Source organism: Calypte anna, chromosome 1 (genome assembly GCF_003957555.1).
Source record: "Calypte anna isolate BGI_N300 chromosome 1, bCalAnn1_v1.p, whole genome shotgun sequence".
NCBI lineage: Eukaryota > Metazoa > Chordata > Aves > Apodiformes > Trochilidae > Calypte > Calypte anna.
In genome coordinates, this window is record NC_044244.1 from 189,214,559 (window position 1) to 189,240,890 (window position 26,332).

Genomic DNA, 26,332 nt, shown 5'->3' on the forward strand with positions numbered 1-26,332 from the left:
TTTCTCAATATATAAAAAAAAACCAACAAAAAAGTATTTGGTGTAACCTCTCCCCCCGAAGAAAAACAGTTCACCAAACTGAAATCAAACATGAAGACCACTCCAAAAGCAGACTGCTTGCAAAGCACAGCAAATCAGAACATGGGACATTGTGGATGTGGAGGTGCCTATAGCATGGTGCTGCTGGGCCTGCACACTCTTGTTTGCAAAGGGGCAAAGCCCCTTCAGGGCCTCCCAGGGACACTTGGTGGAGCAGGATCAAACCTGTAACAGCACAGTCTGGCCCTTCCCTGCTTTCGAGGACCTCGTGTACAGCCCAACAGTAGTTTCTTGGACAGCCTCTTTGTTTCCCCCGAAATGCAGCACATTTACTTCCACGGCCGCTCTCCTTTTTTGCCTTTGGTATCACATTTCAGCACGGGAGAAGGGGGAGCACGGGGGAACCCCACGGGCGGGTTTTCCCCGTGGGTATGCCAGGAACCGGCCACATCGCTCCGAGGCACAGGCGGTAGCGACCCAGAGCCCCTTCGGGGATCCCCCCCAGCCGAACCACCGGCACCTCCTTGGCGGTCCCCGAGGAAGCCCCGCAGGCGGCTCCAGCTACAAGCGCTACCGGGGGGCAGACAAAGAGGCAGAGCCCGGTGGGCCCAGGGGCCGGAGGGCGCCGGAGCCCGGCTCTGAGGGGCCGAAGCGCAACGCCCCGGCAGCCGGAAGACAGGGCGGGGGGTGAGGGGTGGGGAGAAGGGAGGACCGGCTCAGCCCAGCTGAAAAGGAGGGCTCGGCCGCCCGTCTCCCCCTCACCTCGCCGGGTCCTGTCCCACAGGCGGCCCGCACCATGGCTCTGTCCTGGAAGAGCTGGCTGGCCAATGAGGGAAGCAAACACCTCTTTCTGGTAGGGGGCTGCTCCCAGGAGAAGGGGGGGTGTGTGGTGGAGGGGAAAGTTTCCCTCCGTGGGGCCGACCCGTCGGGAAAGCTCGGGAGGTGGCCGCGGGGGTGCTGGAGGCTGGCCGGGGCAGAGCCTGTGGGGGGGGATGGCTCTGTGGGGCACCCGGCAGCCCCGAGGCCGGGCCGGTTTGCACGATCGATGCTGGCCCGGTTCAGGAGGTACCAGCCGAGCTCGGGGGGAGGTGCCCGGGGGCAGGACCGGCGTTCGGGAGGTGGGTGCAGGGGTGGTTGGGATGTGCTCTGGCTGGCAGAGGTACAAGCGTGTGCCATGGACTGGGGACAATGCGGGAGGCCGTGTCCTGCTGGCACTGGGCACATGTTGTACGTGTGTTTGCTCTTTGTTAGGTGCTTCTTGGGAGAGTCTGGGGGAGAAGATTTGTCTTCTCGGAGGTCAAGTTCGTCCTGCCTTTGTCTTGGTCTCTTTGTTGTTAGTTTTTTATTCTTTGGGTCTTTAACTGCAACATGTAACTAAAGAGTGAGAGCGGCGTTGGCTGTGCCGAGGGTTTCACCAGCTCTCAGTAATCCTAAATCACGAAGATAAAGTTTTGTGAAGTTCAGTGAAGGTGAAAACGTCTCTCATAGACGCTATCCCTTTATGTATTTAAAATATTTTATGTTAAATGTTTTCAGTTTGTTTTCCCATTGCATTTACATAGCTTTATGAAACTACAGGCAGGTGAGTTTTTTATGAATGGGATTAACACTGCAAAGTTTTGCCCATGTAACTTTCACTCACAGTCTCTTGTTTCTGTTTCATTTTAGCTTTTCTGGCTCTCCCTCAATGTATGGCTCTTCGGGAAAACCTTCCTGCTGTATTATCAGGGGCTGCAGTATTATTATTTGCATCAGATGTTAGGGGTGAGTGACCCGGACATTACTTTTTGCCCTGGAAGTTGGGATGCTGGGAGATGGAAAAGGGGCAGAGAGCATTTGGGCATCCAGGATGATACAGACTGACTGTAAAGATCAAGTAGGAAACTACTGAGGTACTGTTGACAGTTGTTTAGGATTAAAAAGTGGGCAATGTTGAGAAGGAAAAGAGCCATTCAAGTGTGGAACAGTTATCTTTTGCCCTCCTTCCCTTCCTCCCAGTGTTCCCAGGTGCAGACAGGCTCACATGAACACAAACATGCTCAACAGATGACTGGAACTCAAATTTTTTGTCATCACAATGTTAGCCAAGCTTATGGGCTTGTGATGGTAATTTTTTCTAATGCAGTAACTGAAATACATATTTGCTGAAAAAATTCTTTTGAAAGTCTTAGTGCTTTTTGGTATTTGTCATCCCCATAGACCCTCTGTTCTGTATAGATCATTGCAACATATATAATTTTACTTCTGTTTTCTAATAATGAATTATTGGAATCTGAAAGGTTTGACTTTTTTTTTTTTTTTTTAATCAAACCTAGCTCTCACCACCACCAGAAGAACCCAAAATACGATTTGGGAAAGGAAAATACAGGACTGTCTTGTGAGGTTATCCACACCTACACTATTGCAGTTGTTTGAAATTACTTCTATCCAAAGTAATAGATTAAAGGTTAACAGGTTTCTGGAAAATGCTCTGTGGTTGCTCCAAATTTTAGAATCCAGGAAAAAGTGGGTAAATAAGATGATGCTTTGTAACACAATGAAAAACTCAGGAATGGATTTCAATGGAAAGTTGACATGGGGTTAAAGCACAGATAGTTTACATCTTAACCTCCTGTAAAGTCTCTGGGATAAAGTTTATCTTGCATAGATTCAGAACATTTTTTTTAATATGGTTGATATCAGTACCATAGCTAGCTAGCTCCATTAGCTTTTTCTGACCTGACTCAGTTGTGCTCAAGAATTTAATCTTAGTGAAGGTAATGCATGAAGAAGGGAATGAAAGTACAGAAATTCTTCATGATGATGACTTTCTTGAAAGAAAAAAGCACAAAATTGTGTTTAATTTTACCATAATCTCTTAATGACTTTGCAGAACTGTGCATCCACTTGAAAACTTTGTTTGCTTCTGGCAAAGCAGGTAGGTTGTTTATAAAGCAAATGTTCTTGGGTCAACATGTTGGGCCAGGTTATCAGCTGGTATCAATCAGCAAACTTCCTCTCTATTCGGAGATTTGTCTTCCATATACCAGCTCATTGACTGGTTTTATTTTGCTTTTCTTATACTTCAAAATGAAAAACACATACAAAGTAATACTACGTGTGCTCAGAACCTATGAGATGATTCAAGGTAAAGATTCCTTGTCTTAGTCAGGAGATGAGGACCAGGTGTCCTTGCATTTGAGTTTTTCCAACTCTGCAACTGTGGGAAAAATGCCAAAAAAGATTAGAGACTTTGTAAAATGAAGAGGAAAGTGAAGAGCTAAATCTAAAGTTCTGATACGGTTTTAAAAATTTTGAAATGATTAAAGAGTGTAAAGTATTTCAGTCTTTTTAGGAAACTGTTCTCATCCATACTACAGCTTCTACTACCTTCCATGGGGATATTTGGTCCTTTTCTTTTTCTGTTTATTGGGTTGTGTAGCTGCTGGCCCATGGCCCATCTGTATAACCAGTTTCCTCTCTGCTCTGTATGTGGGTGAGTGGTTTGCAGTGCCTCTTGATTTCTTGATGATTGAAAATTTTGAGATTTAGATGAAAATTCTCAAGTTATAATTCAACAGCTGATTTTTTTCAATGTCCCAACAAATATTTATTTTAAAGGTACTTTCACAAAAATTGATTCCCTTTTTCAGACAGGTAACAAAAAAGGACAAAAATGAATGGCGTTTTTTGAAAAGAAAAAAAAATTCTCTTGCTTTTCAGTGAGGTCTACTAAGGAGGTTTTTCTCTCTTCTTAAATGCTATGATAGTTTAAAATCCTCTTAAGAACTTCTGCACTTGCAGCACTGAAAGATTTATTATAGGTGATTTTTGGTTGTTTGCAAGTAACAGGATGAAGAGCATGGTTGTAGCTATAGGAAATCAGATTGTGACACGAAATGAGATCTTGGACTGAATATCCTGAATATATTCAAGTGTGCCACATTTTCATGCTGTGTCTTTCTGATGTCAAAAAGCAGAAAGAGTTAGTCTTTCATTCCATGATCACTGAAGTGACTGGTTTTTCTTCAGCCTTCAACAGCAGAAGGAGGCTCAGTTTTATTCTTTTCTAATTGCATCCTTTGCGACCTTGAAGGAGATACTTAGCTCAGGATTTAAAAATTATTTAAATACCTCTTACTCAGTCTTTCAATGGCAGTCTTTCTGATCCTTAATTCTGAATATGTAAGAAAGGCACTAAAAGTAGAGTGGTGTCTTGGAAGTGCAAAGAGAATAAATAAGTCAAAGGCACTGATGTGCTAGGTGGAGGTTAATCAGCATACTTTATGCTACAAAATTGGGTGGGTAAATTTGTCTTGTGTCAAACGTTGCTGTTTTCTTGTTTGATACCTGTTGATGAGACCATGAACTCTTGACTATGGAATCTTTATCCCAGGAGGTTTTAAGAAATGAATTGGATAAAAGCCTGAGCTAACTCAGACTGAGTTTGGTGTTGAACCTGCTTAGACCAGGAAGCTGGAATAGAAACATTCAGAGGTCCCCTTCAGCCAATAATTCTGTGATTTTACAGTTCTTACAATGTAAGTTCAACCAGAACCTAGTGGATGACAACCCTTTCCAGTACTTTAGCCTTGGTGAACCAACCCTTTGGATACTTAATTGCTTGTAACACTGCAGCTCAGTCTTATTGCATGAATCCATTCATTGCTACTGGTTAAGGAACATGATTTAGATAATGAATTTCAAATTTTCATAATTTAATAAACATTAACTCGTGGTCTTGCACTGCTGAAAAGAAGAGTAGCCTTGAAAACATGCAGCAGGCATGGATTTCGTATTAAAAAGTGTGGCAAAATGGAGAGGAATATTCTTGTCTTCATGTTCATGACAGATACTACAAGTTGTAGTTGGCATAAAAGAAAGATTCATAAAATCATTGATGCTACTCCAGAATCTTCATTGTTGGAGATCTTATGTCTGCTCAGTCAGAGAAATTGTCCAAGTGATTAATTTCTTTGTGAATTTCCAGATTTTTCCCTTCAGATTAGGTTCGCTGTATTTTTTTCCTACATGTTTGCTTCTGTCTGACCAACAACTTCACTCCTAAATTCAGTACTGGCCTTAACAGAGAACTCAAATCTTGCTTTTAACAGCATTTTATGAAATACCTGTTTCTTGACATTTGAGTTCCCCATAAGCAGAAAGAGCTTTGGGCTCATTTTGTCATAGCATAAAAGGTCTCTTCCTTATTACCCTCCTAGTGCCTTAAGTAACTGTTAATGCAGTCAAATGGGTGTTAATGCAAGACAGTAGGTTCTGCACCAGAGAAAATGGAGAAAATGCATTTTCAGAAGGCTCTTTTTGGGAGAAAATTGAATAATTGAAAAAGGGACTGAAAAGAAAAAGTGCTGTCTCACTTTATCTGTCCAGTCGATGCTTTTTTACTGTGCAAAAGTGCTACACTGCTTGGATTACATTTCAGGTGTTCCAGTAAGTTGCCTATCTCTCCTTGATAGTTTATCACAATGATAGAGATTTTACTAATTGAGGCCAAATTCTGCTTTCATTGATCCATATGTACCTGCACTGCAGCCTGCTCCCCCACAAATCTAAGCACTGAAGGGAGCTGTGTATTGACCCTTTATTTTCCTTAATGTATATTTTTGCTATTTAAATGTTTCGTAACCAGGGTATTAGATATTTGCTTTTTAGGGTATTACATGCAGCAAAAATGTCTAATTATAGGTTTATGTTGTTATGGAATATATATATATATATATATATATATACATACATATATGTAGGTATGTGTGCATGCAGGATTCCCTAATGAGTACTGAGGATGTCAATATGCAAGACCTGATCTTGATAGTCACCTTGAATTTGCAAGTAAATCTCTTTTCACATTCTCTTTGCCTCATTCTGAATCTTTTTTTTTCCACCAAAAGACATTTTCCCTTAACACTTTGTCCTTCCTGGGCAACCCACAGTTCAGCATCATTGCTGAGGTTATTCTCAGCTATGAGACATTGAGGAACTTGTTTTTTGGACGATATACTGTATAGTTCTGCTATTTAATTACTTCTTTCTTGGTGTTTGGTTTTTTTTTCCCATTTTATTTTATTTTTTTAAAATGTTTTTTATTTGTTTTGCTTTGTCTTTTTCTTTTCCTTTCTTCTTTTTTAAACTCAAGTGGCCATGGTACTGTGAAGGATGTGTATGATATTAAATTTTATGGGACAAAATACACCGTTGCAGAACTTCTTGTGAAACTGTCAATAGTGGCATTTCAATTAGTAGAATCAATTTCAAATGATTGACTGAATTTTTTCCTACTATATAATGTAGACTTGTGTTAAAAATTGTTTTGTTGTCATCATGTCAACAATTATAATGTCATAATTCTCTGTGTAGAACAGAACTGAATTATGGACAAAATGTTTCTTTGGTTGATCATTCATTATATTACCTATTATTGCAGGGTTCCCATCATAGTCCAACAATGACAGGTCTTAAAATAGAAATAGCTTTTACACTCCAGAAGACTGGTTTTACAAATCATGTCAAACACTGTGTTTTGATAAGGGGAAATAATTTTAAATAGTAGCAGACGTTGCATCATGTCTGTGTGACTGTGACTGAAATATGGCAATAAGCAACTTCCTGCTATGGACATCACTTGCAGTGTGGTGTGAATCTCTTGGGGGGCATTGTGAGGGTGGGTACCCTTAATTCTATGATGAATGACTGACCTTGTCGAGTTTAGACCATCCTTCATTTTGTAGAGTCAGCTATTCAAGTTCTTGTTGCTAATTAATATATAAGTGCTTCATGCTTTGGTACTATGGAAGAAGGGTTAAGTTTAGAACACTCAAATCTGGAAGACTTGAGATCTTATCCAATCTGTGCATGTATCATTCTGCTTGGCATAAAAATAAACGTGTAACTCTGTAACACTGACAAAAATATTTTTTAAAATTGTATTTCCTGGGATCAGAATTATAACATCTTAAATTAACTGAGGAATAGATTAATCATAGAATCACAGAATCATGGAAAGGTTTGGGTTAGCAGGAACTTTAAACATCATCCAGCTCTAACCTCCCTGCATGGGCTGGGATGCCTCCAATTAGATTAGATTGCTCAAGGCCCCATCCAAACTGGATACTGAACACTTCCAGGGAGGCAGCATCCACAACCCCCTTGGGCAACCTGTGCCAGTGTCTTACCACCCGCACAGTAGGAAATGTCTTCCCAATATCTAATATAACTCTACCTTCTTTCAGTTTAAAGCCATTCCTCCTTATGCTGTCACTAAATGAACTTCTATAAAGTCACTCCCCAACATTTTTCTATGTCCCCTTCAATAATACATAATATAATGAATAATAATAAATATGATAATTTGGTCTGAAATACTGTAAGTGAATATACTTTGGAGATTATCAGATAAATTCTAAGCCAACAAAAAATTCCAGATTAAGATAGTTGCTTTCTTTAGATTGAATGGCTTGAGTTAAGCAGAAGGAGGATTACATCTAACACAAAGGGACTGCGCATAAAATGAGAACATGACCTAAATATGTGGACAGAAAGGGAAGGAACACCTTCAAGGAATGTCTGGATGGTGAGTTACAAGTGAAGGTGAAAACATGGATTTTCAGTAGTGCAGAGAATATACTCCATGCCTCATGAAAGAGCTAAAAATATTGATGCCATTGTGCACTCCTGATTTTTCTCCCTTTCTGTAATATTATAACCAAGTTATGAATCATGTATACAAGCAGATGACTGAAGTTGAATTATTATAGAGTATGAGGTTTTGTGTGGTGTTTTTTGGTTTTTTTTAAATATTTAATATAGTGTTTAAAATGTAATTTAAAAATATCTCATCACTTAGTCTTAAAATATTTTTAAGGGTTGTAGTACATGATGTTGGGATTTAGAGCCCTGCCTTGATATCTTCCATCTCCAGGAACAAAACCCAAATAAAATTTCTACTGAAGTTTTCAAATGTTCTGGTAGGTTTCCACTACCCTTGCATTTTCCATCCTTACAACTTCCTTTCATTTGCTTTGGGTTATATTTTACTAGATCTCCACCCATATTTAGCAGGCCTAGAGGGAATGGTTGCTATCTATACTATTCAGATCTGTCTTTCTTCTTAGATTATCTCTGTTACTCAAAACAAGGAGTAGCTATGAAGAAAAGGGGGTCTGGTCAAAAGGAGGCACATTGTGTAGCAGAGTTTGTCCCACCTAAAATTAAATATTTTTAACTGCTCCAGTACAGCTCTGGGGAGCAGCATGTGGCTTATGAATCTTCCCACAACTTTTCAAGCCCCCTGCACTTGGCACTTGAATATTGTTTTCTGTTTTGGGCCCCCCACTACAAGAAGGACATTGGGGTGCTGGACTGTGACCAAAGAAGTGCAATGAAGCTGGAGAAGGGTTTGGAGAACAAGTTTTGTAAGGAATGTCTGAGGGAACTGGGGTTGTTTGTCCTGGAGAAAAGGAGGCTGAGGTGAGACCATATTTTTCTCTACAACTACTGAAAGGAGGTTGTAGTGAAGTGGGTGTAGGTTTCTTCTCCCAAATAACCAGTGATAGAACAAGAAGAAATGGCCCCAGGTTTTTCCAGGGGATATTGAGATTGTATTTTAGGAAAACTTTATTCTCTGAAAGGGCTGTCAAGAGTTGGAACAGGGTGCCTTGGGTATATGGTTGAGTGACCATCCCTGGAGGTGTCTAGTGTAGATATGGTGCTTAGGAACATGGATGAGTGATGGATTTGGCAGTGCTAGGTTAACAGTTGAACTTGGTGATCTTAAAGAGCTTTTCCATCCAAAATAATTCTATGGTCCTGTGATTCTCAGTTGCCCTAAACCACAGAAGCTTGAAAAGGTTCAAAGAAAGGCCACCAGAATCAAGTCAGATGTCTCATCTTCAGCATGACCTGTTTAGGATTGTTACTTGCAGATAGTGAAGGCTTGAGAATCAGACACATCATTTTTCAGTATGCAAGGATTAGCATATTCTTCCATTTTTTTCCCCTACAAGATGACAATTTGAAGTCTTGCAGTATTCCACTCCCTATTATTTTTTGCAACCATGTATTCAATATTTCTGTGCACAGCAGCAGCTGCAAGTAACATTCATCTCTGTGTTTATAACTAACAAGCTGGGGAATGCTGTGATACACAGTAAGTTACTTTAGCCCTCAGCCTAATACTGAAATAATTTGTCTAACTGCAGAGCATCTCCTTTCCCCTGCAGCACACAGAACATCAAATAAAAACTGACTTTTTTCTTAACTGACTTACTTTCCACATTGCATGAATGCAGTCAGGAGTCCATTCTGATTTGTATGGGACCATACATCAGATAGAGATAGCTGGAGAACTCAGATTTCCACTGTATCTCTCAAGCTTTTTTCTGCTGCTCACAGAGAATGAAAATATAGCAATTTCTTGTATGAAAAAAAATCTAGCCTAATTTTTAGTATTTGAGTTTGCAGTGGGATCAGTCCCCTGCTATCTCTACCACAGATTTCCTCAGTGAATTTGTTTAATCCTTTAGTTTTTCTATACCTCTTTGGCCCTCCATGAAAAAGAATAACAGCATGCCTGGTGCTGGGTAGGCAGAGTACAGGAGTCTGTCAAATGCTTGGGTTTGATATCAGCAAAGGTGGCTAAAAGAGTCCAGCAGAGATTTTTGGATGTTATTTTCTCTCTTTTTGACCATACAGCAATTTCACATGCTACTAACATAAAATAACACTTTTTTTTTTCTTTTTTTCTTAGCACAATGATAATCATAGGAAAAAAAGAGGATTATGTTTCTCTCATTTCTTAGCTAGTTAATAAGGATATGTATTCTCTTCTAGAACCAGCAAGTTGCCTTGGAGCAACAAATCTACTCATTGTTTAAAAATCCAACAATGCACTATGTGAATTTGTTACTATGCTACCCAGGCAATGCAGAGGAACTCAAGAAAGAGACCACTTAGAAACCATTTGGAAAGAATTAGTTCCATGGGGATATTTTTAGCCTTTGCATGTATGTTAAGAGCGAACTTTGTACTCATTATTCTTCTGGGTCTTGCATGAATTGTGATTCTAAGCATTGCTAAATGTATTACTTGATTATTGTTTTAAAACTAATCATGGGCTTGTTGCAGAAAACATTGTTCCATGTTGTTTTCATCATAAAACCTTAAATGAATCATTAGAATTAATGTAATGGCATTCTTATATAGTAATTGTATTAGGAATGAATATTTACTATTTATTAAATAGTGCCATGGAAAACCAAAAAGGAAGGTTGGTTGGGCAGCTTTTTCTATTTGTAATAGATATATTTTTTGTACCAGCTAAATAGCACTTTACATAGTTCAAACATTGCTTAAACATCGGTTGTGTTTTACTTATTTCTTACAATAAATTATTTTGTTTATTTAATACTATACAGTGTAGAATTAACTCTATTTGAGACCAGAACTAGTTTAGGTGATCTAGGGTTTAGGTGATCTAGGGTTTAGATGATCTTTAAAGTTCCTCCCAACCCAAACCACTTAATTATTTCTGAATGGGAAGGGCAGGGGCTGCTGTCCTGAAGGATGCAGATGATCTGAAGAACATAAACCCATAGTTTAAATATTTCAGTTATTTCCTAGTGAAATGCTCTGTTTTTCTTCCAGAAAGGGCAAAAATTCATTGAAAGACAGTCATGATTCTGTGACTGCTTTGTTCTATAGAAGCTGGTTGGATGAAGAGCTCCGTAGCACTCAGGTCTAACTAAATAATGTAAGGTAGCCAGAGGAGAAATGGGATTTAGGTAGAGAGCTTGATTCTTCAGGTATATCAAAAATTCTTATCTCCTGATTCCTTGCTGGTTTTGTGCCCAGAGGTACTCCAGAGAATGTGGGGGACATGAGTGTTAGCTGTGAGAGCAGATAGTTTTGATGTTTTCCAGTACTGAGAAGCTCCTGTCATGCCATTTTGCTTGTGATCTTGTTGGATGTGCTGAAGTCCAGTTATTTTATTAATTTATTTCAGTAGTTTATATATTCATCTGTTTCTGTAAAATGTAGATAAATCTACAAAACCCCAGCTAAATACAAATTTTGAAATTACAAGTCTTTTCTAATAATTTTTGAAAAAAAATACATTAAAACCAAACCCTCCCTTTCTTTCACTCCCCTTTTGTTGCTTCTTGTTTAAAAATATATTAATAGAATCGCTAATGATTTTTTGACTGAGGAATAAGTATTTTTTAACCTGAAATTTCAGTTTGAAAAAGTAATGTCTTTAGTAATTTTTATTAGATAATTTTAACGTGCTCAAATCATCAATGTACCTGTATTCACATACCAGTATTTGAGTTAACTTATGATATTCTAATTGGTTTTTATTCATTTCTCCTGGAGTTGAAAAACTTGGGGTTTAGAGAACATCTTAGAGAAATATTCTACCAGAAATCTGTTGACAGTCTAAAAGCATCTTTTATATAAGCTAATAAAATGGTAATTCAACCTAATAACTAGTAGAACAAAGGCACTTTGCTAACTTCTTTAAAAATCATAAATGAATGAGAGAATATAAGATTAAAAACACAGGCTTATGACATGAATGTGTTCTTTGTTCATTTATATGACAAGTGTTTTTGTTCTAATTATGTAAGTTCCAAATATACCAGTGAAAGCATTATTGAAATTAGATTTCATTATGGTTTCCACCTATTGAGCTTTTAAAATGAAGAAAGCCTACTTTCTTTAGGTCCAAATATGGCATTGCTGAGAGTTCTTTGACAGCTCCGTAACAGTTCTTGAAGCAATATTATCATTACAATTCAACTAAATGGATTATATCTTTTTTTCTGGCTTGTTTACCAGAAAATCATTACACTTTACTGAACTGACTTTCTGGGTCCTAGATAGTATTTATTCCTCTTTCTTATTAAATTATGTCTATTGAATCTTTCAGGTAATTTCTCAGTGGATGCTTATTGTTGTCTCAGATATGATTTTTTCCATGTGGCTTTGAACATGGATGAGTATATTGGTTCTTTCGGTAGAAATTTGTAATTTACTAACACTGCTGGCAAAAATATTTCTGAATAATTTTTTGGTGCAAATGTGAGAGCAGTTTCCCTTAGAGAAAAAGGTATCATGCTGTGTGTACAGTGATTTTTCCAGTACACGTAAAACATTATGAAACTCAACTCATGAGTTAAGAGAGCATGGGAGCTGTTTGGGTTCATAGAAAAGAAAAGGAGGTTGAATACTAACACCTGAACCATTAGAGCATCTTTTCTACCAGTAATCTAACTCTTGCTATATTTGTTCAGCTAGGATTGTGTGTTAGCAGAGCTTCAGCAGCTGTTCTCAATCTCAATTGCTGCCTGGTCCTTCTCCCAATGTGCCGTGTTCTCCTGGCCTTCTTCCGAGGATCACAAAAGGTAAGTAGCAGTTGTGGAGAGCCTTGCTCTCTGTATAGTCTAAAAATAATAGGAAAAAAAATCCCAGTTTACATCCCTATTTGCTATACAATGTGTGTCTGCATGGTGTGTCAGACATTCAGTCTAGATTCATGAGTCCTTTTAAGACAATGCATTGTCTGATATTGTCTGGTTTGGGTAGACTTCTTGTGAGAGGTTTAGTCAATGCATTTTTAAAGGATGGAGAATTGCAAAGTCGACTTCTTTCCCAACTCTAATACAAAAGACGTGTGTCCCCTTTACTGCCTCCTGGTGGAATTCAATAGAGAAAAAAAGAACTTTGTCTCTGCATGACCAGTGTACTACTGAAAGTGATAGAACATAAAATGAAAATACCCAATCTGTTATTATGGAAGAAAAAAAAGTTCTGGCAATGCTAAGAGAGTATGTTTTTTGTAAACAGTAGTTTAGCTTTCTTGGGATTCACCAGTTGCTTTAAAATAAATATAAGTAATGCTTTAGAGGAACATCTGTATTTTGCATATAGTTGGAAATTAAACCTATGAGTTCTGTTGATCATCTGAGAGTGTCTGTAAGTTTTGATGCTTATAAATGCATATATGTATGCAAATATAAATAGATATCTTTCCTTCTGATCCTGCTCACTGAAGAGTCAATGACACCTACAAAAGTTACTACAGGAATTCCTAAATTTTAAGGCTGGAATGAGCAATAGTTTATGTACTCTTGACACACATGTGACACAGATCCAACTGTAATTTCTTTATTAAGTGCTCAAAATTGTCTCCTTGGCATAATCCTGTAGGTTTTAATTTAGGTACTGTACTTGCAAGGATATTAAACCTAGTAAAAGCTGAGGTTGCTACTAATTCATCTCAGGTGCTGTTAGAGTTTTCTTTGTTTTGTTTTAGAAGAGAGATTGCTTGAATTCTTCTCTTATTAGGTTGCCAGCAAGAAAACCAGAAGGCTGCTAGATAAAAGTAAAACTTTCCATGTGACGTGTGGTATTACAATATGCATCTTTTCAGGTGAGATCTTTATGTACTAAGCAGCAGCTTGTTTAGGAAACACAATGAAGCAGTATTCTCTGGTATTTTGTCTGTAGTACATTTGGGGGTAATCTTGCTCTGCTTCCCTGCCTTAAATTGTGAATGCTTTCTTGGATGTATGTGGGTTTTATTTTATTATTTTTTTTTTAAACACATGAGCTTACATTCTCCTGCCAAGCCTTTTCATTAAAATTCCAGTTTATAAAAGGAAATGTATATGAGATCAAGTCAAAATCTGCCTTTGGCTGTGCCTGAGGAATTTGAGTCAAAAAGCAGAATGCTACAGGCCTACCTGCAGAAGGGGGAGCAGTTGGGGCAAATACTCAGTTCATTGAAGAAGAAGCATTCTTTGATGGCCACCTTAGGATGTTGTCTCCCAGCTGGAGCATTTCAGTATGGAAATGATTGCTGTAGTGTTAAAAAGTCTTAAAATATAGACAGCCATCTTCCATTTCTCGATTTACTTTAGAAAAATAATTCCTTAGTCCCTGATGTTTCTCATATAGGTGATATGATTATAGCTTGACATCTGGGTAGCCACTTTCCTTTACTTCAGGGGAACATCTACCTCTATGAAACTCAGCTTTACTGTTTTTTTCTAGTCTTACATGTTGCTGCTCATCTGGTGAACGCTCTTAACTTCTCTGAGAATTACAACGAAGATTTTCTGGCACTAAATGCAGCAAATTACCGTGGTGAGGTGAGCCAGCTGTCTTTTTTGTATTTTGCCTTAAAGTATATAATTTAAATCTGTGATTATTTTTATATCCAATTCCGTTTTGTGATCCATCCTATGATCTATACAGTGCTGCTGGTTTTGTGCATTGAAAAAACAGTATCATGTGGATTGCTGTGGATATTATTTCTTGCACTGGACAAAACATATTGTTTAAGCCAGCATTGGATTGTGAGGTGGAGAAATGCTACCTATCATCAAGTCCTTTCACTTTATGCCCTGTTCTGCTGTTTCTCTTTGACATAATTTAACTTTCAGTCACCCCTGAGTTGGTCAGCCAGTTAGTCTATATGGTCCCTTTCCAATGAAATAGTCTGTTCTATTCTTCTTCTGCATCTCTCTTTTCCTTGGGTGGGCCTGATTGACACACTTCTGCTACTGTTTTGGGAAAACACATTATGCATTCCCAATATTTAGAATATAGTGCTATGTGACATATCCTGAGGAACTGAGGATAGGGAGATTTGAGAATGATTTTGCATTTTTAAACTGCAGTATATATGCTAAGAGTGGAATCTGCATGAACAGCCGGAAGCTGGTTTCTGCTTACAACATACTTTGTTTTCATGACTTCTGACTGTGGTGCAGATCTCTTGAAGACATATCACAGTCCTCCAGGTGCTTGCCTGTGAATTTGGCACTGGAGAGATGTTTTCAGAGCTTAGGAGTAAGACTAGAGTCCAAGACATTCTTCTTTGGGCTAAAGTCAAGTTCTCTTGTTTATGCTCACTCTGGTTTCAAGTCTGCATTTCTTTTCTACCAGCTTCATTAGGAAAGATTTAAAATTACCCTATCCCAGCTGCATCCTTTCCTGGAAGAGAAGAGCTTGACTCAGCCCAGGCTCATGAGGACCAACAACCAAGGTCTTCCACTCCCTGGTGAATGATCTAATAACTGAGTTATTCTACGGCAGATGGGCATGCCAACACCAACTATTGTGCTGAGGTTCTGGATTGAACTCAAGTGTCTGCATGTCTTAGGGGTTGTTTAATAGATTTAGCCTCATCAGGACCATTAGCAGGAGTTTGCCTCAGGCAGTGCCAGGATGTGCATGGCAACCTGTACTAAGTAGCCTTAGGAACTTTGCAATAGAAAATACAAAAATAATGAATTTTAGTAAATTTTCTCAGATCATAACCTCACAGATTTTTAGGTACTTTAGTAGTCCTTGCACCTTTGTGCTTGAATTCCTCAAACCTGTTTTTAAACTGTGATGGGCAGCCTGATTGCTACTGGCATCTTCTGTACGTGGGTACACATGTTTGGATGCAGTCAAGGTCATGGAGAGGAACACTTATTTTGTTTTTCTTGATCTGTATGAAAACTTCTCATCTCTCCTAACTGCATTCTGCTGCAAGTTTGGAAAACAAAAGTTTCTCTCTGTGGTGAAGACAAAACCTCACGAGGCACTGGACTCAGGGGAAATGAGTCAGTTTCCTGACAGGTTGACATATTCCCTGTTCCTTTCACATGTGATGAAGGACATAGGAACATCTGGCTTTGTATTGTCATCTCCTTTGTGTTCAGTCCTGCTTCATTGGACTCTGCTGCAAATCTCTTGGTGATGCAGCTGGCAGTAATATGCTCGCCACTAGCCTTTTATTTGAACTAAAAATCTCCATCTCTGTTCCCCTCTGCCCTCCCAAAGGTATGAGATAACTGAGTAAAGTTAGATTTTAAAAAATCTGTAAAATTATCTGGATTCCAGTTTTTGTAACAGATAAAAATCATCTTCATTGAAGGAATGCAAAGGTTTAGTTTATGCTGAATTGCAGTCAGTGTAAACTGCTTCCAAATACCAAATCTGTTCCTGCATCCAGCTTTAGAGATTGCTTATGCTGTTGAGGGCATGAGCTGTATGAGCTACTTATTATTGTGATATTATTCATATAGATATAACAGCATATATGTTGACTTTTTTTTTTTCCTTTGTTTTTCAGGACCCAAGGAAACTTCTTTTTGCTACTGGTAAGTCTGTAGCAAACATGAAGGAGAAAGTTTTATGCTTCTCACTATCACGTTCCAGATAAAACATTTTGATCCTGTGTTTGTATGCTTCATTTTATGTATCTGAGCTAGGCTGAGATGTGTGATTTGTGTTAATATAACCTGGGTTTGCTTATCCAATAGTCAGGAGGGAGGAGTTGCATAAGCCCTGCAGTAGGATGAGCAGCATCTTCAAAGCTGTTGTTGTACAGATTAGTCAGTGGAAAATCATCAAACAGAGATGCTGCATAATATGAAAACCAAATTCCTAAATGATCCAATTTCTAAAAAAACCCAAACCAAAACAACAAAGCAGTCTTCTTGCTTCACCTGCTTTATCTGAGGGATGGTTTGACTTCAGAGATATCTAAACTTTTACACAGGAATCAGGCTCCAGCACAAAAACAAATTTTTGGTGTGGGTATTCAGAAGGGAACAATTCTGGGTATGGAGGGGTGGGCACAAGCCTGAGCTGAAGGGCTTCATGAGTGAATAAAGGTTGTTTTTGGGGTCATGTCTTTCACTCTTATTTAGATCAAATAGGAATATCCCAACTTAGCAGCATCTAGGGCAAAGGCCAAAGGAATAAGTCTGGAGATCTAATAGTGAGGTTTTAGACCAGTAATTCCCAACATATTTACTGGAATTGACCAGCATGATGGAAAGGGCTTTCCAAAAACCCTAAAGCAAGGTTTAGGTCCTTTGAGAGGAGAGGAAGTGAGAATGGGAAATGATAGAAATTGAAGTACAAGTTAATGGTAATGTGGAAATTTGTTGGATAACTGGTGTAGTTAGTAAATTGGTGGAGGCTTGAAAGAGAGGGTAACTGGTGCAGGAGGGAGTTGAAGATGGGGAGGGAGAATCAGAACAATTAGGTGAGGATTGTATATAATACCTTGGATGAAAGAGAAGGACTTGGGGTGGAGGACCAGTGTAGAGGCCCCATCAGATTTTGTCATGGCTTCTGGGAACACCTCGAGACCTTTGTAGTTGAGCAGAGGACTTACAAGATGGAAATCCTTTTACCCTGTGACAGCCAGGAAAATACTACATTTTCAAAAGCTTGAGTTCAATGCTGCAAAAAGAAGTGGTTCCAAGTCATCTTAAATTTAAAATTACTCAGATCACTGCCCATCCTGACAACTGGGAATTAACATTTATTATTTCTCCTGTGGGAGGTCTCAGATAGGGACTAAGATTTTGCCACACTGGGAGCTGTACAAATATTCAAAAAAGATCCTCTTCCGACACAGTTCAGAACTAGATTTATTGGCTGATTTTTTAATACAGTAGAGAAGTGGAATAATGGGTTGGAAGGATTTGAAGTGTGACGGCTTTTCAGAGCAGTCCAGGAAAGAACCTCCTTGCCTAAGGGTTTGAGGATAGCTGTGGGAGGAACAAGTAGTCAAGATCAGTTAGTGGAGCAAAACAAGATCACAATTAGGGAGAGGAACAGGGAGGAGAGGAAACATTAAAAATGCATTGGTGAATTGGAGCAAGGTTGTCAGTGATTTCATGTTTGCAGTTAATGGAGAAAAGAGTGAATGGAAGGACTGGATGCAAAAGGTGACCTGTGGCTTGAGTGACAATGTAGGAACTTGGATCAAGCATTTCACAGCAATGGGATTGGAAGTGTTTGTGTCAGAGGGGAGACTGATTGCACACAACTCATCAAACTAGATTAAGAAAGAAATACACAAGGAGGCAACAGAAAGAATGGCAACTTTTTTGTAATCTTTCCAGGAACGGAGGAAATACTGTGACAAAATCTCTATTGATGATAAGATGTAGAGTTATTCCTGTAATTTGTGAAACTGAGGAGAGATTTTAGATGTATCATATTTTGGGCTTCAGACTTTTCAGCAAGTGGATATTGAGAAGCAGTCTTTTCTGTATATAAAGATAAGATTTCAAATTGTCCCTTTATGACAAAATCTAAAATCTAAGTCTAATCTAATCTGAAGTCTAAAATAACAATAATTTATTTTTAAAATTAGCTTATTTTTTTATCATTAGGGTGTGATCCTGTGAAAGATCATGAACTATTAAAATTTATGGTTTTGCCATTTGCGTTCATGACAGCAGGTTGAGATGGTTATATTCTGACACTAAAACAGCATTTATTTAGCTTTGTGTTTGGTGGCTGACTGGCCTGGCTGACTTTTTTTAAGCCTAAACACATGGCTTTTAGAGTTGGCCTGGAACAATTCCTAAAAGCTTTTATTCTTTGAGAGTAAGATGTTTTGATGTAATGCTACGTGGGTTTTAGGTTGTCAATTCTTAATTCAGATTCTTAATTCCTGGGATGGCAATTTTGAAGACAAGGTTCTCAGAAAAAGTGGTATATTTGGTTGTGATTCTTGCAATCTGTCTTTAGGCTGGTAGTTTATACTTAATGGTCAGGATTCTAATTCAAGATGAAATTAAATCACTCTGTAGAAATACTTGTTTCTCTTGTTTCTCTCCTTTGACTTAAAAGGAGCCCAGGATAGACTAGTTCTGATATAGGAGTTTGTATTTGAGCAGGTGAGTCCAATCCTTAATGTTTTTAAACTTGTCTTCCCAAATGCTGGCTATAGATCACTCTCACAGACCTTGCTCTACGGGCAACAATCTCAAGCATGATACAATGCCATGGGGAGTAATTTCAGGCTCTTCCTCATTCCAGGATGAAATGGGTTGGCAAACAATTGGAGTGACAGCTTGCATAGAAATTGATTTGCTTGAGATTCTGTTCCTGACCAGGTTTTAAATTGTTTTTAACAGAATTTAGGGTTTGGAATAAAAAGAGATACAGAAACTTGCACAGTGAGTCTTACAAACAGAGACAGGATTTGTTCTTGGTTACCTCCTTAGAGACAACTCTCTTGAGTGAAAGATTACAGGAGCAAATACTAATAGGAATGTGAAAATGCATAATGAAATGCAAGAGAAAAAGCAGTTTTCTCTGGGAAGCTGGGAAATAACAACATCCCTTCTTTCCTGTCTGGTGTGATGCGTGAATTGCCTTCAAGATATAAACATATGCAAGACTTTGATTGAATCAAGATTGATATGTCTAAAAACTTCCACTTTCTTAAAAGTTCATAGGAAATAAGTATACCTCTTCACAGTTCAAATATAAGTTCTCCTATGTCTCTTTCAGTTCCAGGTCTGACTGGAGTCATTATGGTGTTAGTATTATTTCTAATGTGCACAGCTTCTACCTATGCTATCAGGTAAGATGTAATCTGATCATTATGCTGAAAAATACCATTTGAGTTATCATATTCTCATACTGATTAGAGGGAATGAAAAGTAACAGCAATATTAGGAAAGAAATATCATAAAATTATAGAAGTATTTAAATATGTTAAAAAAATACCATTTTTATTGGCTCTTTTTTGTTTGTTTTTACTAGCTTGCAAGTAAAGTACACAGTAAATTTTGTATTAAAAAAATTACAAAACCTGATTAAATTGCCTTCAGAGAAAAATAAAGTCTCGGGAATGAGCTCAGTTGAAAACCCAGACCTTTTAAAAGCAAATAGTTCTTTTTTCCTGTTTGTATGGAGAGTCAGTAAACTAAATACATAGGAAGTTCTCTCCAATTTATGAATTCAGTCAATTGGAATTAAAATAAGATGATATCTTTATCTTTATTATTTTTGCCAACTAATTGTAAAACCAAACTGAAAAAATCCAGCAACAGCAAAAAAACAGCAGTGAAACAAACTGAAACAGAACTGTGGTTCTTAAGTAGAATGTTGCTTTTTTAAAGTTCTGCTTCTGGTTGTCAGATACATTCAGCTTAGTGTACACATACACTGAGAGTTTTGGCTCAGAGTATTGGCTCTGGGTACCAGCTGGGATTTCTGAATGTTTAGTCCTCCAGTGGGTTCACATTCTGTACCAACATTACTGAACACATAGAAGACTTGAGTGCCTGGTACCTTGCAGGATCCAGTCCAATGTTGTAGCTTTTACAAGGCTTGGATTCTGAAATTGAGGCATGTTAATAAAAAACAAAACAAAACACTTTGATTTTTATAGCAGTTTCTGGTGAATCAAAGACTGATTTTATGAATACATCATCTCAATTCAGCAAGTACTTTAATTCCATATCTTCAAATATAAATGGAGCTCCTCCAACGTGAGCTAGGCAAGTGACTTTGAACTTTGTTGAACTGATCTATCTTTACTGAGTAACTATGTTATCAGGTGCTGATTCAAGAAAGTAGTTCAGCAAATACTTGTGCATGTTTGTAGATAAAGATAATTCCAGGACTGAGACCTTTGTGAGCAGCTGTAGTCTACAGAAATACAAGATAAGACTGCTGCACAAGGTTCCAGACATGGCTGCACATTACAAAGTCCACACAGATGGCTCTACTTGTAAAAGAAAACCAGTTTTGAGATGATGGAAAAATGAAACAATTGCTTCACTCTGCAGCACTGAGCCAGAATAAAGTCCTGTTTTCTCCAAGGCCATGATAAATTAGAAAAAAAAAGAACAGAATGTATTAATAGCTGGGAAACTTAGAAAAAATATATGGATTTTCAAACATATTATTAGAAATATTTTTGCAGTTCATGCCACAGAGGTTTCTATCTTTCCAAGTTACATGCTTGTTCTTCCTTCTTCAGTTACTGGAACTGCAGATGCTTTCCTGTCTTTCTGCCATCTAGCTAGTAGAATCAAATCCCTTTGATAATCTGCCTCTCCTCTTACTCTAACAATAATTCTTATTTAGAAATTATAATTCATATTTAGAAATTTTATCCTGGCTTCTCCCTCAGGCATGTTTACCAAGCTTGTCTTTATAGTGTGTTTTTCTAAGGAAAAAAGCTTCTATGTCCATCTTTCTGTCTCTTTTTGATCTCTTTCCCAGTGGTTTCTCACATGTCTTATGATGACTCCGCTCTCACTATAGTCTTAGGAAAATTAATCGTGAAATTTCACTGCTTGTCAGAAACATGCCTTTTAAAAAAGTATTTTAGGGAATTTTATACTCTTGGATTTCAGCTCTAATCTGCTCTTGCACATGGACCTGCTTAATTGTTTCTTCCTTCATGTATTCGTCCTGAAATTTTCCTGTGCATGATTATCCTGCTATTTATGTGCCTTTACTTGTACAGTAAGCTGTGTGCATAAATATTAGGAGGACTGAATTAGCTGCTAATGCTTTAAAGAGGGAAAGTGAGTATTGTTTTAAAAAAAATTTAATTTTTGCTTTGTCATACCTGAGATTAGACCAATATTTTTTTGTTCAGTACTTGTTTATTGGGAAGGTTATGAATTTGTTAGCAAATACAATAAATCTAGTGAACAAGCTTGACATTTCTGCTTCTTTCAGTTAATGTTGTTCAAGAATATTTCCACTGAACTAGTGAATTACTAGTGAATTGGAAAAGCATATATATAAAGGACCAGTAAAATATAAGGTGCTCCAGTGCCCTGTCTTTTTGTCCTTTTCAAAACTAGATTGCACAGGGTTAAAAATATATTTCCAAACCTGAACTGCTTCCGTTGTTGCTTTAAAGCATGTCAGCCTTGCCTTACATTTCTCAGTAAGTTAACTCTTGCAGGTCTTCACCAGCAAAATTCTCAAGTAGATTAAGCAGAATTAAAATTAAATATTCCACTGTATCTCACTTTTTCAGGACTGTGGGTTCCTAAGAAATGCTTTCATTCTGTGAATAACATCTAGTTTAAGCATAAGAAGAAGGTAAAGAAAGTAATAAATGTTCTAAAGAACTATGAAAAAAAAAACATTCTGCATGTGTCTGTAGGACACACATCTTAAGAAGAAATACAAGAAAAAATATATAGTAATACAATTCTGGAAAATATGCTTTGTGGTAAGCGTCTCAAGCTTCTCCATTCATTTACTGTAAGGAAATGAAATCTAGATGACTTAATTACATTTAGAGGAACCTGATACATGTGAGGAACCAGGATTTTGTAGTAGATGTATCTTCAGGAATGCTGGAAGAAGAGTCAAATGCTCAGTTAGCTGGAAAGTGACATTTACATATATTTAGACAAGAAGTGTACAGTAATCCTAATCAGTAATAATACTTAGATATTGAAAACAACATGTCAGAATCTTTGTTTGATTTTTTTCCTTCACTGACATTTTGAAAAATTGGTGCATTCTGGAAAAAATGCTCAAGATCCAATAAAAATTAAATTAGTGTGCAGCGTTTGGTATTATAGCAAAACACCAAATTAAATGAGAGATCCAGGATTTGTTTTGACTCTGAGGCTACATGTTACTGTCTTTGTGCCTTCTCATTGTGCTTCCACTCCCCTTTACTGTCATCTTATGTTCACTCTCACCAGTCCTTACAGGTGCTGAATGTATAAAAGGCACAGGAAGAGGAAAAATGCTGAAAAAATACTCCACATTATGTATGGAAGATGAATAGCTTCTTAAATTATATTCTCAAAGTTAACATTGTATTTTATGTAATAATTGTCCTGGCTTGTGAATGGCTATGGGTTTTTTGGTTTTAGAAGGTACTTTCCTACCATGTTAGGTAGTGTGAGAGGTGTATTTGTGTCCTGTGAAGTACAGTATTTTCTTAACCATTTAACATGGTTTTTGGTGATTATTTTAATCAAGAAAAAACAAACAGGCTTAACAGAAAACAGTTCAATCGTGTATTTTCTTTGGTCTTGATTCTTTTTATATTAGCTAACAAATTATTACTGAAAGGAAGTCCTCCTTCCCCTTCACATCTCTTGATCCTCACAATGGAAATGTTCTTCTTGTTCCTCCAGAGACCATCAGGCCCCACCATATGTGTCCTCCTGCCCCCAAAATTCCTCTACCTGTTCTTGTGTTGCCTTCTTGCTCTAGTTCCCTTTCCTCCTGTATTTCCTTCCACTCCATACTCTCACAAGTTTCTTTGACCTTTTCTGCCAGCACTTCTGCTGCTGCCTATGCTGCCTGTTTATATGTTGTACCAGCAGTCACACATGAACACCACAGCCCCGTATCAGGGCAGGGAGACTACAAGGAGACACTCATAAAGAGGCTGAGTGTTGAGCCTGGAGACTGAAGAACTATTCGAGCTATCAGGATCTCTTAGGGACTGAGTAGGACCTATGAAAGCAGTGAAATCTCCTAATTTAGGAAGAGTTCTTTAACTGGCTCTGTACTTTTGTGTCCTTTATCTCTGTTTCACAGTGTTTTACTTCTGTGCCAGTCACTTGTTCTTCTCAACACTTAATTGTTTGCAAGGAACTGTGTCTGTAGGAATATAAACTGTGCTTTGACTATTCTACATGACTAAGTGGTGTGAAGTGATGTCCTGTGTGCACAGATCTGTTTTTAATTAGCAGTGATTCCATCTGAGTGAAACAACATTGAACCGTGGTTTATTCTTTACAGGGTTTCAAACTATGACATCTTCTGGTATACACACAACCTTTTCTTTGTCTTCTATATGCTGCTGATTCTGCATGTTTCTGGGTAAGTAAACAGAAAACAATGTCCCTTTCCCTGAAGCACAACCAGAAGGAGCAGTTGCTGCTCTTTCCCAAGCTTGCTTGTGCACAGTGGGCCAAATTCTTGCCAAGATGCTCTCCTACAGTTTTTCAAAGTTTATTGCTAAAGTAAAGTTCAGACTGAAGCTTTTTGAATTCTATGTTACTACAGTCTGCTAGCACAAGCTTATTCACTTTTAGATTTGTTACCCGTTTTACCAGGTTCTAATTATGTTAGGAGCCCCAGAAGTTGCCGCAGTACTCGAGGTGGGGTCTCTCAAGGGTGGAGTACAGGGGGGGAGAATCACAACCTGTTGGTCAGGCTTCTTTTGCTGCAGCTCAGGATATGGTTGGCTTTCTGGTCTGCAAGTGCACATTATTGTTCCTTTTCTGCCCCCCTCACCTGGCTGTTGAGAAAAGAATGTGAAGCAAAGCTGCTCATCTCTTTCTCTGTCCTCTCTACTTTCCGTTTTGATTCCTAAAGAGGGGGAAGGAACAGCCTCTCTCTAATTATCTTCTTCTCATTGTTGTGATACAAAATTCCTTAGTTTTTCTGCTTGTTTTCATAAATATGAGATGAGTGTTCATGTGCTGTAAAGCTGATGGTCAGGTCTGTATCTGGCACAAATAAGGTGAGCTCTACCACAGCATAAAGCAGCTTTCACAAGTTATGCTGTGTGAAAATCAATTCTGTTAACATCTCTGAAGATTCCTTTCTAGAGGTATGTACTGAGATTGGCATAGGGAAGAGAAGGTGTACTGAAACAAGTTTTATTTTCCATGTAATGAAACATCCACTGAAACATGGGATGCTGGGATGTCTGAAACATTGAGCACCACTGCTTAAAGTAAACAGTGAAAGGTAGTTAGGCCTGTCAAGATCATGGTAGGAATATGTTATTGAACAAAACAAATGCAGCTTGAAATCTAGTGAACTGTAATAATGAGTTCAAAACAATTGAAAGTCCAAGACACAATTCCAGTTCTCTGTGGGTTTGGTTTGTGGGTTTTTTAGTGTTTTGTTTTTGTTTGTATTTCTTGAGTATAGCTCTTGTTCATACCTGGGGAAGATGAATCTAACCTGTTTGTCTCATCCTCGGGAAGGATGAACCTGTACTAAATTATTTTTGGCAGATGCTTATCTAACTTCTTGAAAACATCTAGTGAGTGTGGTCCCATAACCTCCCTAGGCAGTCTGTACCAGTGATTGCTTTTGGAGTATTTTCCATGTCCAGTTTAATTAATCTCCTTCACTGGATAATTCTTTGCCCATTGTCTTCCTACTCATGTTGCCACCTTGTGAAGGAAAAAGTCCAGTTGGGGAGATTTGCGAACTAGGGCTGCAGGAATAAACCAACCATGAGACAGGCATCTTATACACAACTTCCTTAGGACTGAATTGGAAAGCTGTTTGCTGCAAATCTAAAATAAGTGAATGTCTGTTAAAAGTGGGGGTGCAATGAGTCATGGAGAGTGGGAGTCAGTTCAAGTTTAAAATGCCTAAATGTAGGACTCTACATGTTTTCCATATGTCCTTCTCCTATTATAGTCTAATGAGTTCTAATATATACAGTCAGTGGAATGAAGACCAGAATGAAGACCTACATCTTCAACAAGAACAGAGATCTGCATTCAAGTGATCTGGACTGATTTCTTGTCTCCATTGATGATATTGATTAGAAGATCTGGTTATAAAGGAAACCTAGATACCCATGCTTAGGTGTACAAGTGATTTCTACATGTCATGTCTTAGAGATTTGGAGACACATGACCAGTTACTCTGCAGATAAAGACATTTTCTGTGTCTGTACTGTGCAGGCAGGTTGGGTGAGGATTTACCCGTCTTGGGTGTCACTCCTTTTGAGATTTTCCACAGTATTCCTTAATTCTTGTTTTGTTTCAAATTATTATAGGTATGTTCTTATATGGTGCTCTTCTCCAGGGTAGCCAAGCACTTCTCAGCAGTATATAAACTGACATGGTTATTGATCTTATGTTATTGGTTTGTTCTTTCATCTGTACCCTAAGGGAGAGGAAAATTTCTCAGGAAATAATTTTTAAAGACTTTCATTGCTCTTCTACTTCTTGCAGTGTGACTTTCAAATGTTTTAGTGGCTTAAGATTTTGTGCATTTAAATGGGTTATACTGATCTGTAGGAGCTGAGAAATAGAGTCATTAGAATTATCCAAGGATTTATCTTCTAAAGAGTGAAAATTTTTAAGATTCCACACACACGTTGACATTTAGGAGACCCCTCAGGCAAATCACCATGAGTTGGGCAGTGAAAGGTGGATAAGAAGATAGGAAGAGTGTAGTTCCCTATAAAAACATTGAGAACCTTTGATCTCTAGCTTGTCTTCATAAAAATCTTAAGAAACAGTGATAAATATTTTCCAACTCTAGCCAGAAGTGAATGTTGTCCTTATTTTGAGGGTGGAAAACTGGGGCAAAAGATGATGCTTTTCCATGCAGATTGTATGTTGCGTTGCTCAGCCAGTCAGACACTTTTATGTGACTTTTACTGACATGCACACAATGATTTTTATATATTGAAGTGTTGTACTGAATAAATATGTGAGGATATATCTTAGGCTCCTTTAGAGTTGTGAAGAACTCAGCCTTTCTGGGAGCTGGTCTTGGGTGTGTAAGA

At 38.1% G+C, this 26,332-nt stretch overlaps 1 protein-coding gene across 1 annotated transcript in view; it reads left to right on the top strand.

Annotated features, from left to right (window-relative positions):
* The first annotated feature begins 798 nt into the window (after positions 1-798).
* The window catches only part of NOX4 (NADPH oxidase 4), a 102,230-nt gene continuing 76,696 nt past the window's right edge, over positions 799-26,332 (top strand). Inside the window, exons 1-8 of the mRNA XM_030469012.1 lie at positions 799-892; positions 1,708-1,803; positions 12,327-12,437; positions 13,381-13,465; positions 14,089-14,186; positions 16,163-16,190; positions 19,354-19,426; positions 23,587-23,667. Coding sequence (XP_030324872.1) covers positions 836-892; positions 1,708-1,803; positions 12,327-12,437; positions 13,381-13,465; positions 14,089-14,186; positions 16,163-16,190; positions 19,354-19,426; positions 23,587-23,667 — 629 coding nt within the window. The 5' untranslated portion in view covers positions 799-835. The remainder of the gene's footprint in view (positions 893-1,707; positions 1,804-12,326; positions 12,438-13,380; positions 13,466-14,088; positions 14,187-16,162; positions 16,191-19,353; positions 19,427-23,586; positions 23,668-26,332) is intronic.